At 39.5% G+C, this 13,591-nt stretch overlaps 1 protein-coding gene across 2 annotated transcripts; it reads right to left on the minus strand.

Annotated features, from left to right (window-relative positions):
• Positions 1 to 62: 62 nt before the first annotated feature.
• On the minus strand, positions 63 to 10,693 carry adnp2b (ADNP homeobox 2b). 2 transcript variants are annotated; one of them, XM_026942436.3, is made up of 4 exons: positions 10,418 to 10,693; positions 8,872 to 8,989; positions 6,502 to 6,594; positions 63 to 4,965 (listed from the first exon to the last, which is right to left on the minus strand). In XM_026942436.3, exons 2-4 carry the CDS (start codon positions 8,977 to 8,979, stop codon positions 2,287 to 2,289), a joined length of 2,880 nt encoding a protein of 959 aa, XP_026798237.2. In that variant the 5' UTR covers positions 8,980 to 8,989; positions 10,418 to 10,693; the 3' UTR covers positions 63 to 2,286. The 2 variants fall into 2 exon arrangements, with proteins under 2 accessions (XP_026798237.2, XP_053087472.1); XM_053231497.1 differs by lacking the exon at positions 10,418 to 10,693 and having other exon boundaries at positions 8,872 to 9,911.
• Positions 10,694 to 13,591: the final 2,898 nt, after the last annotated feature.

A 13,591-nucleotide genomic window follows, 5' to 3' on the forward strand; every position in this document is an offset into this window, starting at 1 on the left:
CGACTGAACCCCAGACCTCCTCACCAACATCAGCGCCTGATCTCACTAATGCTCTTGTAATGATCACAAATCCCCACAGCCACGCTCCAACATCTAGTGGAAAGCCTTTGCAGAACAGTGGAGGCTATAATAACAGCAAAGGGGGAATAAATCTGGAATGGGATGTTCAACAAGCACATAAGGGTGTGATGGTCAGGTGTCCACAAACTTTTGGCCATATTGTATATATGCTACAAACACTTATACCACAGTGTTGTTCAATTGTTGTATCTGATTGGTCAGACAGTGTTGATTAATTTACTATAAAATAATTTTCTATAAGACTATTAATAATGAAATTTAAAGATGTGTTGTTATTTAAGATGTATAAAGATGTATAAAGATGTATAATCATTGCTTATGTTCAACAAGCACATATGGGTGTGATGGTTAGGCGTCCACAAACATTTGATCATATAGCATACTTCTATAAAAAAAATAATTCCCCTAGAAATGCATTAAATATATTTATGTTTATTGAAATATTTGTGATGTACTTGGTGTATTTTTTTTTTATTCCTTTGAGAAATAAGCAGTTGTCTGTGCACTGGATAGGATAACAGTCAGGTTTCGCTGTTTGCTCCAAAAACCAAAAGGGCAAGAGCTTCTTTTCTGACTCCATATTTTCCAGTGACAATGTCATATTAATGAGAAATCCAATGTAGAAAGTAGTGAAGACAGAAAAGCTTATATTCAGTGTCAGAACATAATGGAGTTATACGACATGGTTATGGCAGGAACTTGGTTCAGCTAGTTAGCGAGCTACGAGATGACGAGCTCAGTGGCGTTAACCTTGAATCTTTGGAAGCTGATCTGTTGGAGCAGAGTGTACAGGTGAGGAGGTAAGAGAGCTGCATCGCTCTATTTAGGGAGAGATGAAGCAAGGGCTAAATCCCACTTCACCACTATCAGCAGGTAGTTGAAAGGCATTGTGGGTAATGTAGGAAATTGTTAACTAAAATGAAAATAACTTGTCAATGAAAGCTGTTTTCCTTTAACACACTGTAAGTTCTAGCAATTTGTGTGGCATTAATAAATCTACTGTCTATTTCAAACCGTAAGCAAACTCCAGGCTTGCAGTTTCAGGGCTTGTCTGCTTAAACACATCACACAGCAACAACTTATTATTATATAATATTATTTCGCCAGTGTTTTACTTAGAAATCAAAACCACTGTACGTATTTTCATGCCAGTCCAATAAACAAAAATCATCAATCAACCGAACAGAATGTTCTAGAAACAGACTCCAAACAGTTTATACATATCTAATCATATATCTAATAGTACTTCATTACTGAAAAAGTAATAAACACACTTTTTTTTGAATTATATATTTTTTTCTGTGACTGTTTATTTTGCATTCTTTCTCACACTGTGACCTTGGGAATGTTGAAATGTACTCAAACCATCAAGGCAAGTCTGAACACATTGTGTGCCGACATTAACTTTTCGTACAACCTTACATTTTACCATTATAAAAACACATATTAATAAACTATGCTTATAATTGGCAATGACACAGACTGACGCTATGTTCCTGACAGAGTTGTATCTCAGACCCGGTATGCCAGAGCATTTAGTCAGTTCACAAATTTAACACAGTATTTGACTACTTAACTTAGTGAATACTATCCCAAAGCCCAGATTTCAGTAAGAGATAACTACAAAGGTTGAAAGGAAAACATGAACAGTCCTCTTGGAATTAAAAAAAAAAAAAATTAAAAAAAATAAAAACTACTAACAATCCTGTAACGTAGGCACAGGATCAATGAGCAAGCACTTAAGATGAAATACTGAAAGTGTCTTGGGGTGGGGGGGGGGTGCACATAATTCGATAAATACATTACATTTCAGCAAACACACTATAGGAGTATGCATTTTAACTTAAAGAGCTCTAAATAAAATATATAATAGGGAAGGTATACAAAAAAGGACAATTAAGGCCAAATAAACCACACCACGAAACAGTTGTGGTGTAATAAGGGCGTCATTCTCAAAACTATGTAATAAACAGTAATACAGTATGTTCTGTGAAGGATGACAATTCAAACTCTTTACCAAACAGCATACAAACTCATAAAGTTGTTCAACTTTACTAATTAAACTGAACTCTAAGAAAAATGGGGCTACAAAAGATTTCGATAACATGACTGGTTCTTTGAAAACTGATCTACATTAACACCATACACACTTTTTGCATTGTTTTGAGGAGTATATTTATCCATGTGTTGTCACTTTGGAGCCATTTATTTAGCCTCGAAAGGTGCTAAACTTTCATTAAGCTTTTCACCTTCATTAACTTTATTTTTTCCTTCAGGTTCCTGTGTTTCTGTGGACGGCTTCTCTGGCTCTATTTCGGGAATAAACAGGTTGTGTTTCACCTTCATCACCTCTGTCATGTTGAAACCTAACAAGACAGCGGCCTTGTTTCGCTGCAGTTGCTTCATACACCTGGTACGTTTGGCGCCAAACTGGCAGGCAACATCGGTTTTGTTCAGCAGCAATCGGCTGCTCAGGGCAATGATCTCCTTCTTGACTGGATACGGCTGTTTGTTAAAGTACTTGTTCACGAATTCCCGACGAGCCTCAAAGGAGCGTAACTCCATTCCTGTAGGATCCAGAGCAAACTGCACGGAAGGATCATCCACCACTTCTGCTGAAGAAGTAGGCAAACCAGTGAACTTCTCTTTCTCTAACCTCTTTTTTCTTGCTAGTCTGGCCTCTCTCTCTCTCTTATTAGCTTCTATGGCCTCCTTCACAGCCAGCTCCAACCTCAACTTGCTCTGCATTTCTGCATCTGTCTCTTGAGCTTGAGGTGCTGGAACTGATGCTTGGACCTGTCCCGGGACTGGGGCTGTAGTCTGTCTAGGGGGTGCTGGGAAGGAGATTAAACCTTGGCTTACTCTGGGGCCAATGGTTAGTCCAGAATTTACCCTTTCAGCATCTTTGAGGGTTTTGGGCGCAGAGCGACATCTGGATATGTGGACACTGATCGCTTTGACCGTTGTTTTGCCCGTGTATACCCCACCACAGTAGATGCACTTGTATGCTGGCATTTTAAGTATGGCATGGACGGTAGGTACAATGAAGTGCTTTTCTCTAAGGTGCATTTGATAGCACTCCATGTTCAGCAGCTTCTCAGAACAGAAGACGCAGTCTAAGCTGTCCGGCTTAGGCATGGGCATCTTGCATACAGCCTGCGGATTCATAGGTGACATCTTCAAAAAGATCAGATCAAGCGAATTAGTAACTAGAGCCAAATTAAGCTCTTTCTCTCCCATCATCTCTTTTGGGGCTGTGGTGTTAATGTCAAAATAGGGAAACAGGAGGTGGCCAGACTCGTCAGTATAAAGACGATACTCTCGTCTCATGAAGTCACAGTTGGCCTTTTGGGTTGGATTGTGCTCAACCTGAATATGTGCAACCAGCTGTTTGATAGAATAGAACATCCCAGGACAAAATAAGCAATTCAAACCATGAATCAGATGTTCAAAAATACCCTTTTCGGACAGCAAGACTTTACACATCAGGCATTTCACTGTCTTGTCAGGCATTTTCTTCAAAAAGGGTGCTCGAGCAGCCAGGCCTAGCTTGGACTTCTTGGATGAGTCTTTATGGACCTCCACATGGGAGTCATATATATTGGATGGAAAAAGCTCATTACAAATCGGGCAGGTGACCCATTTCTTGGTCTGCTTGGAATCTTGGGAGTTTTGCTGATGTATGCCATTGTTCTGGGACACCGGCAACGGTGCTTTGCTGACTACTTGGACGTTGTTTGCCTGGACAGACAAAACTTGTAATGGAGCGAGAGTGTAGGTAGGCAGCCCATCGACTTTGTTGCCTGTGGGGATCAGATGACTCAGAAGGGATTGGGATGTAAGCATGGTACCTCTAGGGGTAGGCTGATTCAAGGGGAACCTTGGAGTAACAATCATTGGCTGTGGTGGTGGCCCTCTTACAGTTGGGACATTAAACTGTACCCCAGGTGGAAGCAGAACTTGACGGGATGGATGATGTAGAGGACCTGGGACTCCAACCCTGACTGGTTGTTGGTGTGGAATAACCGGCTGAAGTGCTGTGGCAGGAGTCGCTCCTCCAACATTAGGCAGCGTTGCAGAGACAGTTCTTGGAGCTTGAACATTCTGGATAGTCAGTGGCTGACCAGGTTGCAGCAAACCTTTCGCCTCAGCACTAGCAAGCTGAACCAGGGCTGAGGCTTGAACAGGAAGTACTGCTGTGTTAGGGGGAGGGAGTAACCTAGGTACACCATTAGCCAGTGGCAAGACTGTTCCTGGAGCTGGTACAGGGGTCATTAAAGGTTGGCTAGGTGGCCCTGTTATAACAGGACTACCTTGGATCTTTGGTGCTAGAGTGGGAGCCGGCTTCTTAGTGTCGGTTTCAAAAATGAGAGAGTTTATGTGCAAATCCAATTCCCTGTGCTTGTCAGAGGTCAGTATGTGATATAGCAGGTGCTCAGAGGTGTCTGCGTTTGCACCACAGACCTTACAATAAAATTTCCTGTACATCTGCCCAAGGGCCTTCAAGTCAGTGTCTGCTCTTTGTCCAGCAAAGCGATTCAACAGTACAGTGTAATGATTAATGAGAACATGCTTTCTCATGCTGTACAAGAGATCATCACGAACGGGGCATTTTCGGCACTGAAACGTATGTCCACTTAATGCTTTAGCAGACAGAGGTGTCACTGTGTCAGATTCTGGCTTTTGGTTTTCAAAATGGAACAGCCTATAGTGCTTGGAGATGACTTTAGGGTGGCCGATAAATGGGCAGGAGGAGCAGGCAGAGAGACTGCAGACCGACTGCTCATCATCATGGTAGCGATGAATATGAGCCCTGAATGAATACCAGGACCGCGTCGAAAATTTACACAATGAGCAGCACAATCCTCGGGTGCGGTAGGTCCACTGGAGGGAAAAGAGGGAGAAGAGCACAAATGTTATATATAATGTTATATATAATGTCAGGATTGTGGCTATAAACATGTTGTCATAACATATTTAGCGCTCTAAACCAAACAGGTTACAAATGCCTCCAAATATGTAAAGTGGAAAGTATTTGTCTTAATCTAGTTGGGACATTCTTTAACAGCTACATCAAAGAATGAATACGCCTGTAAATCAACATAAAGGAGCTTAGAAAATTGATCATTTCAGAAAAGCAGATTGTGTAAGATATGATCTTGAAATATAATTCATCTTTTGTCATATGACAGTTGTCAGGAGCATAGAACTGCTTAGCTACTCCCAACCATACACAATGGACACCTGTCCATCACACCCATATGTCAGCCTTCCCTAAATTGTTGCCACAAAAGGCCTCCTTACCCACTAATGCTCTTGTGGCTGAATGAACACAAATCCCCACAACCACGCTCCAAAATCTAGTGGAAAGCCTTCCCAAAAGAGTGGAGATTTGTTATATCAGCAAAGGGGGAATAAATCTGGAATGGGATGCAAGCACATATGGGTGTGATGGTCAGGTGTCCACAAACCTTTGACCATATAATGCATGTTAAATTAACTGTTCTTTTAAGACTGTATAAAGAGCCAACAGCAAGCTGCAAGGCCAGCTGCAAGGCCAGCCACTACACACCATTTCTTCTTTTCTCAAGGTTTATTTTGTGACCTTGAAATTCCCAGTGAATGATAATAACCCTCTATAAAAGTTAATTATTACGTTTCTTTTATAATAATAAGATCTATAATACTTGAAATCTCATATTATGAACACCACAGGGTTCTCATATGAAAAGGATCAAACAATTACCACTGTTCTACACTGTTCTATCAATCTAATCTTCAAACAATTATCTAATTGTTCTAAATTCACATACCAGAAATTCAGAAACCCATGACCTTCATCAATGAGCTTAGCATACTAAACGAAAAAGCTTCAGAGTAGTGGTTGGTGATCAAATGATTGAGTTGTATTCAAATTCAATAAACTTTCATTTCCCCATCTAACTAATACAGAAACAGCCAACAGACAAGGCCTGATCATGTATCGTTAGCGTAAAGCCAGCATACAACAGCCAATCAGGATGCACGTTGTTGAATGCATTTAGAGAAGTGTGTGCGTATTTCACGTTTTACGTTTAATGCTTGCCAACTCAAAAAAAAAAATTAACAGTGCAGTGGTGGCTGAACGGTTAAGGCTCTGGGTTACTGATCGGAAGATCAGGGGGTTCAAGCCCCAGCACTGTCAAGCTGCTGCTGTTGGGCACTTGAGCAAGGCCCTTTACCACATCTGCTCCAGGGTTGCCGTATTATGGCTGACCCTGTGCTCTGACATCAGCTTCCTGCTTGTTAGGAAATTGCGAAAATTGCATTTCCTTGGCTCTGTACACATACTCTGCACTATGACAATAAAGTTGAATCTTAACCTAATCTTAAACAAAATTAGAATACAGTTTATAAACGACGGAAAATTTCCAAATTCACCTTTTTCTTCCACTTGCCATTAAATCCGTCTGATAAATCAGTCCATTCAGTAGCATCAAAAACGCTGTCTCCTGGATCAAACTCCTGAAGACTCTGAGTCAGAGAAAAAGGAAAGATTTTCATTCAGTCAGTTATAAAAGACAGAAATGTACATGAATTCTGAAAAGTAGAAGAGAACCACCAGAGCCTAATGTTACTAGCAGAGATCATCCATGCGGTCGTTTCCTTGCTGTATATGAAAAAAATTAGTCATCTTGTGACAGGGCAGTCATATAGGTTGCCTATAAAAGCTGTGTCATGTTCGACCTCTGGCCATTCACATTCAATTTGTAAAATCTTACAAAGGTCAACTGTGTGGAGATTCTGTGCATGTTTGCATGGGTTTTCTGCAGGTTCTCTAGGTTCCTTTCACCTAAAACATGCTAGTAGGTGGTCTGGTAACACTGAATTTCCCCTAGGTGTCTCAAATGACCAAAATGTCCCTTGTAGTGCCACCCAGGAGGTTGACATTGAGTTGAATGACTTGCATTCTGATATGCCTGTGCAATCTCTTCCCTAATCTGTCTTTACACAGCGGAGCCCCTTTATGGTGCTTCCCAAAGCACACAAACAGCTGGTCTGTGAATTGCCAGCTGGCGGCCACTTCCACATGTACACAGCGTGGTGCCACAGCTGTGGTGCCAATACCTTTGGCAAGAAATTCTGAGTTTAGCTATAATGTGGCATTTGAACTGCAGTCCCAATGCAGACACTGCGTGCAGACCAACAACACTTGCAACTCATCGATTCATCTGGCCATAGTAATGGCTAGCAAAAAAAAAAAAAAGCTGTCATATGAAAAGTCCCACAGTGAGATCAGAATTCTTGAGACCAGAGACTTTCCACACACACACACACACACACACACACACCATTTGTAGGAAAGGTCCCTGTGTTTGGTGGTGGTGAACACTGAAACTCTAAACAATACCCACTGTGCTCAGCAGCCACTGATCTGTTATCAAGCACAAGCAGTTCAGAGGTGAAAACCAGCCCACTGTTGACAACATATTTTCACATATGCTGCCGAGATGTCTGATCGCTCTGAACAGGCGTGGCTGTATGCTGTGTATCTCCATCCTGCTGATGCTGTGGTCTCTGAAACTCAACAATGCATCAACAGTGTGATGACAAACAAATATGATGTGATGACAGTAACCTCAATCCTCAAAAGTCTAAATCGTGTTTCAGACAGAAACAGGCAAAGATCTAGTGCCCTCCTGGCCTTTGCACCATGGTGGCATTTGCGTTAAAAAACCCTGTGATCTAATACACTCCACTGCTAAGACTCCCATTGCTTGCGTGCACTCACTGCACTTTCACTTTTGGTGTTATTTCATTTTATTCCAGAAAAAACTGTACCACAGTGTCAGATACAAGCCAAATTTGCCAGCGTGCCATATGCCTTGTGATCCAGCATGTCAGATCTTCTTGTACTATTAGTTGTGTTGGGCAATAGACCAAGCTTTTGTCTACTTTTACCTTTAGTCTGCAGTATGTTAGTTCCAGCTGTCAAGCTGGTGGGCTATTAATCATTACTCAAGATCAGAGAGTCAGAAGTAATAATTACATCAGTGTCTGTCATCCCCAAAATTTGGCTCTTCATTATGCTGTTGCATTGTTGCTAACAGCTCTTAAGAGAAGAAGTATGTACTTTTCTTTTTCTAGGAGGCTTGGCAGCTCAGCCTTCTTCACATTTCTGTTTCTGCTGCAACAGTGCAGCTAAGAAGCTCACCTATTTCTTTCTCTTCAAGGCCAATTCGCTTCCTGTTGCGATAACTAGTCAGCACAGTAATGACTATTCGTTCAGGTCTATCAAAGCCTGCAAGTTAAACTTGACCCATTGATATTAGCATTATGCTGCAGGTAGGGTAAGGCTCTCCAAATGCCCATTGGAAATGCTCATATCAGGCCATGAAAGAATAACCAGCTTGCCATTCTGCCCTGAAAATTAAAAAAAGCTGAAAAAGTTATGAAATTATTTATGCCTGTAGCTCTGCTTCCACAGCACCAACGTTATTACCCTCTGACACAAGCAAAAGGCCACATGATATAGCAGGAATAGCAATAAACACTAGAATTACCACCACCAAGGTGGACGTCGTCATATACTCATTTGTTGGTGACGATTTAACAGTAACAAAAATAATGTTATTAACAGGAAATAATAGATTAGAGCACTCTATTTTAGGCCCCTTTTATAGGCTGCCTACTGTATGTAGAGACTGTCATGTTGATGGGACTCAACAAGAAAACAAGCACATGGAAAGATCTCACCAGTTCAGAAGGAAACCGCTCTAGTAGTCTGGAGAGTAATGAAGTAGTACTCACCTTACACAAGCTTAAGCACTCTTCAAGGCCAAATTCAGTCAAAATGTTTTTCACTTTCTTTCTTGTTCTTCGGATTTTCTCCAGTCCTCGAACTGGAAACTGATACATGGTTCCTCCCCTGAGGTAGAACACAGATGTTAGAAAAGGACCTGACTATAGGGACCTGACTTGTTTTACTATTGAAAAACAAGTGTTACCGGAGTGTAACACTCGTTTTACAATGACAAGAACAGACAGTAACAACAACAACAACAAGGTGTCACAGATTTCACTAAGAATGATTAGACCTGCTAGACCTACGTGTCAACAAACCATGTTGGAAACATACACTGTGCCCTGTCGTGCTAGAGCAAAGACGTAATGACTTCTCTTCCCAAAAAAAAATTTCCATGCACTCTGCAAAACTTAAAATGGCAATCCAAATGATGCGTGCATATAAATAAAGATGGAAAGATAACAGTACTAATCTGAAAAGAAAACTATCTTTCTAAACAGAAAGAAATCTTCTTCAGACAGATAAAACAGGACTGGTCCAAATGTGAAAGTGTGCAATTTATTCACTTTATTTATGTGCATTGTGCAATAACAAAATCCTTATCTACTTATCATTTACTGGTGCTACACTCATCTATGACGCTGTGATTTCTGGCAGTGTTTGGAAGATGTTCTGCGCACGTGAGAGATAACGTCCTTATGATTAAAGCAAGCAAGTCACCTTTCAGTGCACGCTGTGCAGCTGGAGAATAAAAGCTTTCTAATTTCTCCTAAACTTCTAAGCAAAACTGTTCATCTTCCAGTTTAATCTCTTCACATCTTCCACCAGTTTAATGGATGCAAACTGCATGATGCTTGAGTGGGAAATAAGCAGAATAACCAGCGGCTCGTGCAAAAATAAATGTGCACAAAGATGCCCCAAAAGCAAAATGAAGGGTGAAAAAAAAAAATTTATAAATAAATAAATAATAATAATGTAATTTATTAGTAGTAAAAATAAAAAAATATATATAAAATATAAAAACTAAATATTTATTATTATTAGTAGTATTAATAATAATAATAATAATAATACATTATTGCCACCAGATAGATGCAGCTCGTGTAGGACAGGAAAATAATATACTATTTCATTTATATGCAATATGCATTTAAACTTGGCTTGCTAGAGATGTGCATGAAAATGTGAATGCATGATGTATTTTTTTTTTTTAATAAATAGTAGCTACTAATACTGAGTTAAGACTAGAGTGATTTGCTACTTAATATTACATTATGACAGGAGGGTAAACTTGTCATGTGATTATATGAAGTGCAAACTAGAGCAAGGATGAGCTAAAACCTCGCGAGGAAACGCGTTGCGTTTCATTTCATTAAAATGTGGACATGCAACATCATCCGCTGCATCTAATAAACATGTGCGGTTTGTGTGCATTATGTGGAGAAACACAATATACTTTCAGTTTAGCACGAGGACATGCTCGCGGTTTGCTGGAACTTCTCCTCATCACCCGCCTGCCACATTCACATGTTCTCTGATTGTATATCTTACCTTCTTTAGCGCCACTGATTTTTTTTTTTCTTTTTTTTTTTTTTCGGAGGGAGTTTTTTCCTAAAAGGGCGACAAAGCAGACTTCCCACCAATCCGCGCGCCAACGACGATTACAGGCAGCGTGGATGCACAGCGCCACAGTTACAACAAAAATCTATTTTCCTTTTTTTCAGCAGCAGCGACAAAAAACTGCGCCGCAAACACGCTCTGAAGAATTATTCCTAAATGTAGCTTCGTTGTTCAAGCACATAAAAAGAGAAAATGGCGCATTGAATGACAAGGAAGTGACGTATACTCCTAATTAGCATATTTCATTCCTGACCAATGAAATGTCAGTGCACTAAAAGTCGAGAAACTCTTAATAAACATCATCTGCAGTCCCTCAGCTGTATTCACATCATGCTACACATCAAAGCCTACATGGCTCATGTGAAAATGAAGTTGATGACTTAATTAAGTCAATTCAAGATTCATTATTTGGGATGATGTAAGTCATAAGTGGGCGGGACTACTGGGTGGATACACAGCACAGCCACTAGAGGGCGTCTGTGGGCTGCTGGTCGCTCAGCAACTGCAAAAAGTGGGAGGGCCTTCTGATGGCTGAAGTCATATCACCCCATAAGTCATTGGCCAATAGGAGACGAGCAATCATTACTATTCTGTTCTCAATCTGAAGTAGAGAAGATGAAATGACCACTAGCTATTCAGAAGGTAGCAAATTGCAAAAGTCTATCAATTGCTGATTTGAAGTTCTTAATTACGCACAACACATGTCAGACTACGTTATAGGCTAAAATTTTCGTAACTTTTTTTAGGCATTCTACGTGCGAATTTATCCATTGTTAAAAATGTATTTTAAAATATTGTAGCTACAGAAGGGCTATAGGTTACAGCCTATACTTCTTGAACCCTGAATGTTTATAAAATGTTGACTAGGTTATGGGATTGAAATTCGGCAATATAAAACTAGCTACATTAGCTCAAAAACTTAAGCTAAGTGTGAATCCTGAAGTACGCAAATACCTACGATAAAAGTTCACGTAAGGTAAAAACCTATGTGAGCCTATATACCTATATGTATCTTTTCGTAGACAAAAACGATAATTTTTTTTATGATATCGTAAGCATTAATGTAAGATAATGTAAGATATAATTCACTATATGAATTATTGCATCTTACATAGCTATGAGTAGCTATGACTGCAGACTTGGTACAATAAATCGAAGGAACTGTTGAAATTGTATCTTAAGTGTATGTGTGCAGGTTGAATGAAAGTTGAGAAAACCTAAAAGAATGTTCCCAATTTTGGGGCAGTACAGATAGAAATTGCGTAATAAAGAAGAGTTGCTGTAACTGTGAAGTAGTTAGGAATGGAATAGCCTAGAAGGAATAGTGTAGCCTGCTAACAAATGATCTTACTGACATTTATGCCTGAGGTAACACTTGAAAAATATCAAACTCATTCAGGTAAAACCTGTTAGAACAGATAAGGACGTTAAACATATATTAGCTACATGTTGCAAATCATGTAGCTAACCTACCAAATATTTCATTAGATATGAACGTTACATTCAAAAGTACATCATTCTACTTAAACTACTTGCTCACAGTGCGCTTTGGGATTAGAGAAGTTTCCCTGGCAACTTGGGCTACTCTGTATAAACAGTGAAAAGCGACAACGATCAAAAAATATTGTTGGAAAGGGGTTGTTCTAGCATTTGGCACATTGTAGAAAGAACACTAAGTAGACTTGATATTTACTAAACTTTGAGATAAAGCTTGCAACTCCAGGATTAACTCTGAGGGATATTAATATTACACATAGGCTATTATACATTTATTATATACATGCCTGAATAATTAAAGTCCTAAATACAACAGGTGCTTTTGAACCTTTTTAATGTTCCAATATAGCAAAAGACATGAACAGGACAGTAATCTACTTAGAAGGTGGAAATATTTAGTGAAACTTTTCAGCAGAAACGATACATACATTTATATTCTGTATACAATTAAGAGATCCTTTTCTATAAAACTGGTTGCTGTTTCATGTATATTGTACATGTTCCAAGGCACAGCCTGCTATGCCACAGCAATTCAATTATACTGAATTCATGATTTTATAATGCAGAATGTGTTCACTTTTTGGGCCAATGTGTTGGCACTGTTGTGTTTTTTTGGATTAGTCATGTTGCAAGACCCAAGCCTTTTGAAATTTAGGATTTCCTGATTCTACTGAGCGGCACTTAAGTGACTGAAAACCTTTAGGTCCTGTGACCATTATATTCCCCCCAAGCATTTGGTGTGTTCAGCTGAGTATGCTGTGCTCAGTCATGTTTAAATATAACACTGTCTATATCCAAAATGATTATCTTGTGTCTTATCTGTCAACATTGTCCCAGTACTAGTGTGAAATCTGGCCACCTACAATATATATCAGGAACTGAACAATTCTCTGCATTTTTTTCTAATAATAAAGTAACACAGAACATTTCACAGTAAAGACAGCCATTCGCGAGTCTGTTAAAAACATCAGCAGGACAAATTTTAGGTCAGAGACATGATGACCTGATGTGACCTGATGACCTAAATGACCTCAATTAATTGCAGATTTAATTGATTTAATCAAACCACTTCCTTTTTTCCCCCCTTTTTTCCCCCCAGGAGTTTCAGGGTTGTGTAGTCCCGTTCTTATACATTAAAGTGTGAATTAAAGTGTTATGCAAGTCCAAGATTTGCAAACATCTTACAGTGAACATCTTACATTAAACGAAAAGTACATGCAAGGGTAAGTTTATTTGTCCTTTGTCAGATTGTCTGTATTCCATGCACTTCAAAATGATCTGTTCTTTTTATGTATTGCAGTAATAAGAAAATGGATACTGAAGGTTCAAAGTGCAAACACAAAATAGCAGATAATCCAAAGGAACAGAGACCTGCCAATGGCTGATGTGTGGCATGCAATGCACAGATAAAGTAGCGGAGTCATTCAAACTATGGAGTTGTTATTCTACGCCAGAACTATTAAACATATTTACAAGACCTACAAGCAACATCTGAAGTTTCAGAGCTGCTGTTATAGAAAATTAATTGTGACCAGTCAGATTGGAGAGTTCAACTGCGCTGTGGTGTTATTAAGATTAATTTCCTGCTGAAGGCTAATGCACTGAACA

This window comes from Pangasianodon hypophthalmus, chromosome 29, assembly GCF_027358585.1.
Source record: "Pangasianodon hypophthalmus isolate fPanHyp1 chromosome 29, fPanHyp1.pri, whole genome shotgun sequence".
NCBI classification, from domain to species: Eukaryota; Metazoa; Chordata; class Actinopteri; order Siluriformes; family Pangasiidae; genus Pangasianodon; species Pangasianodon hypophthalmus.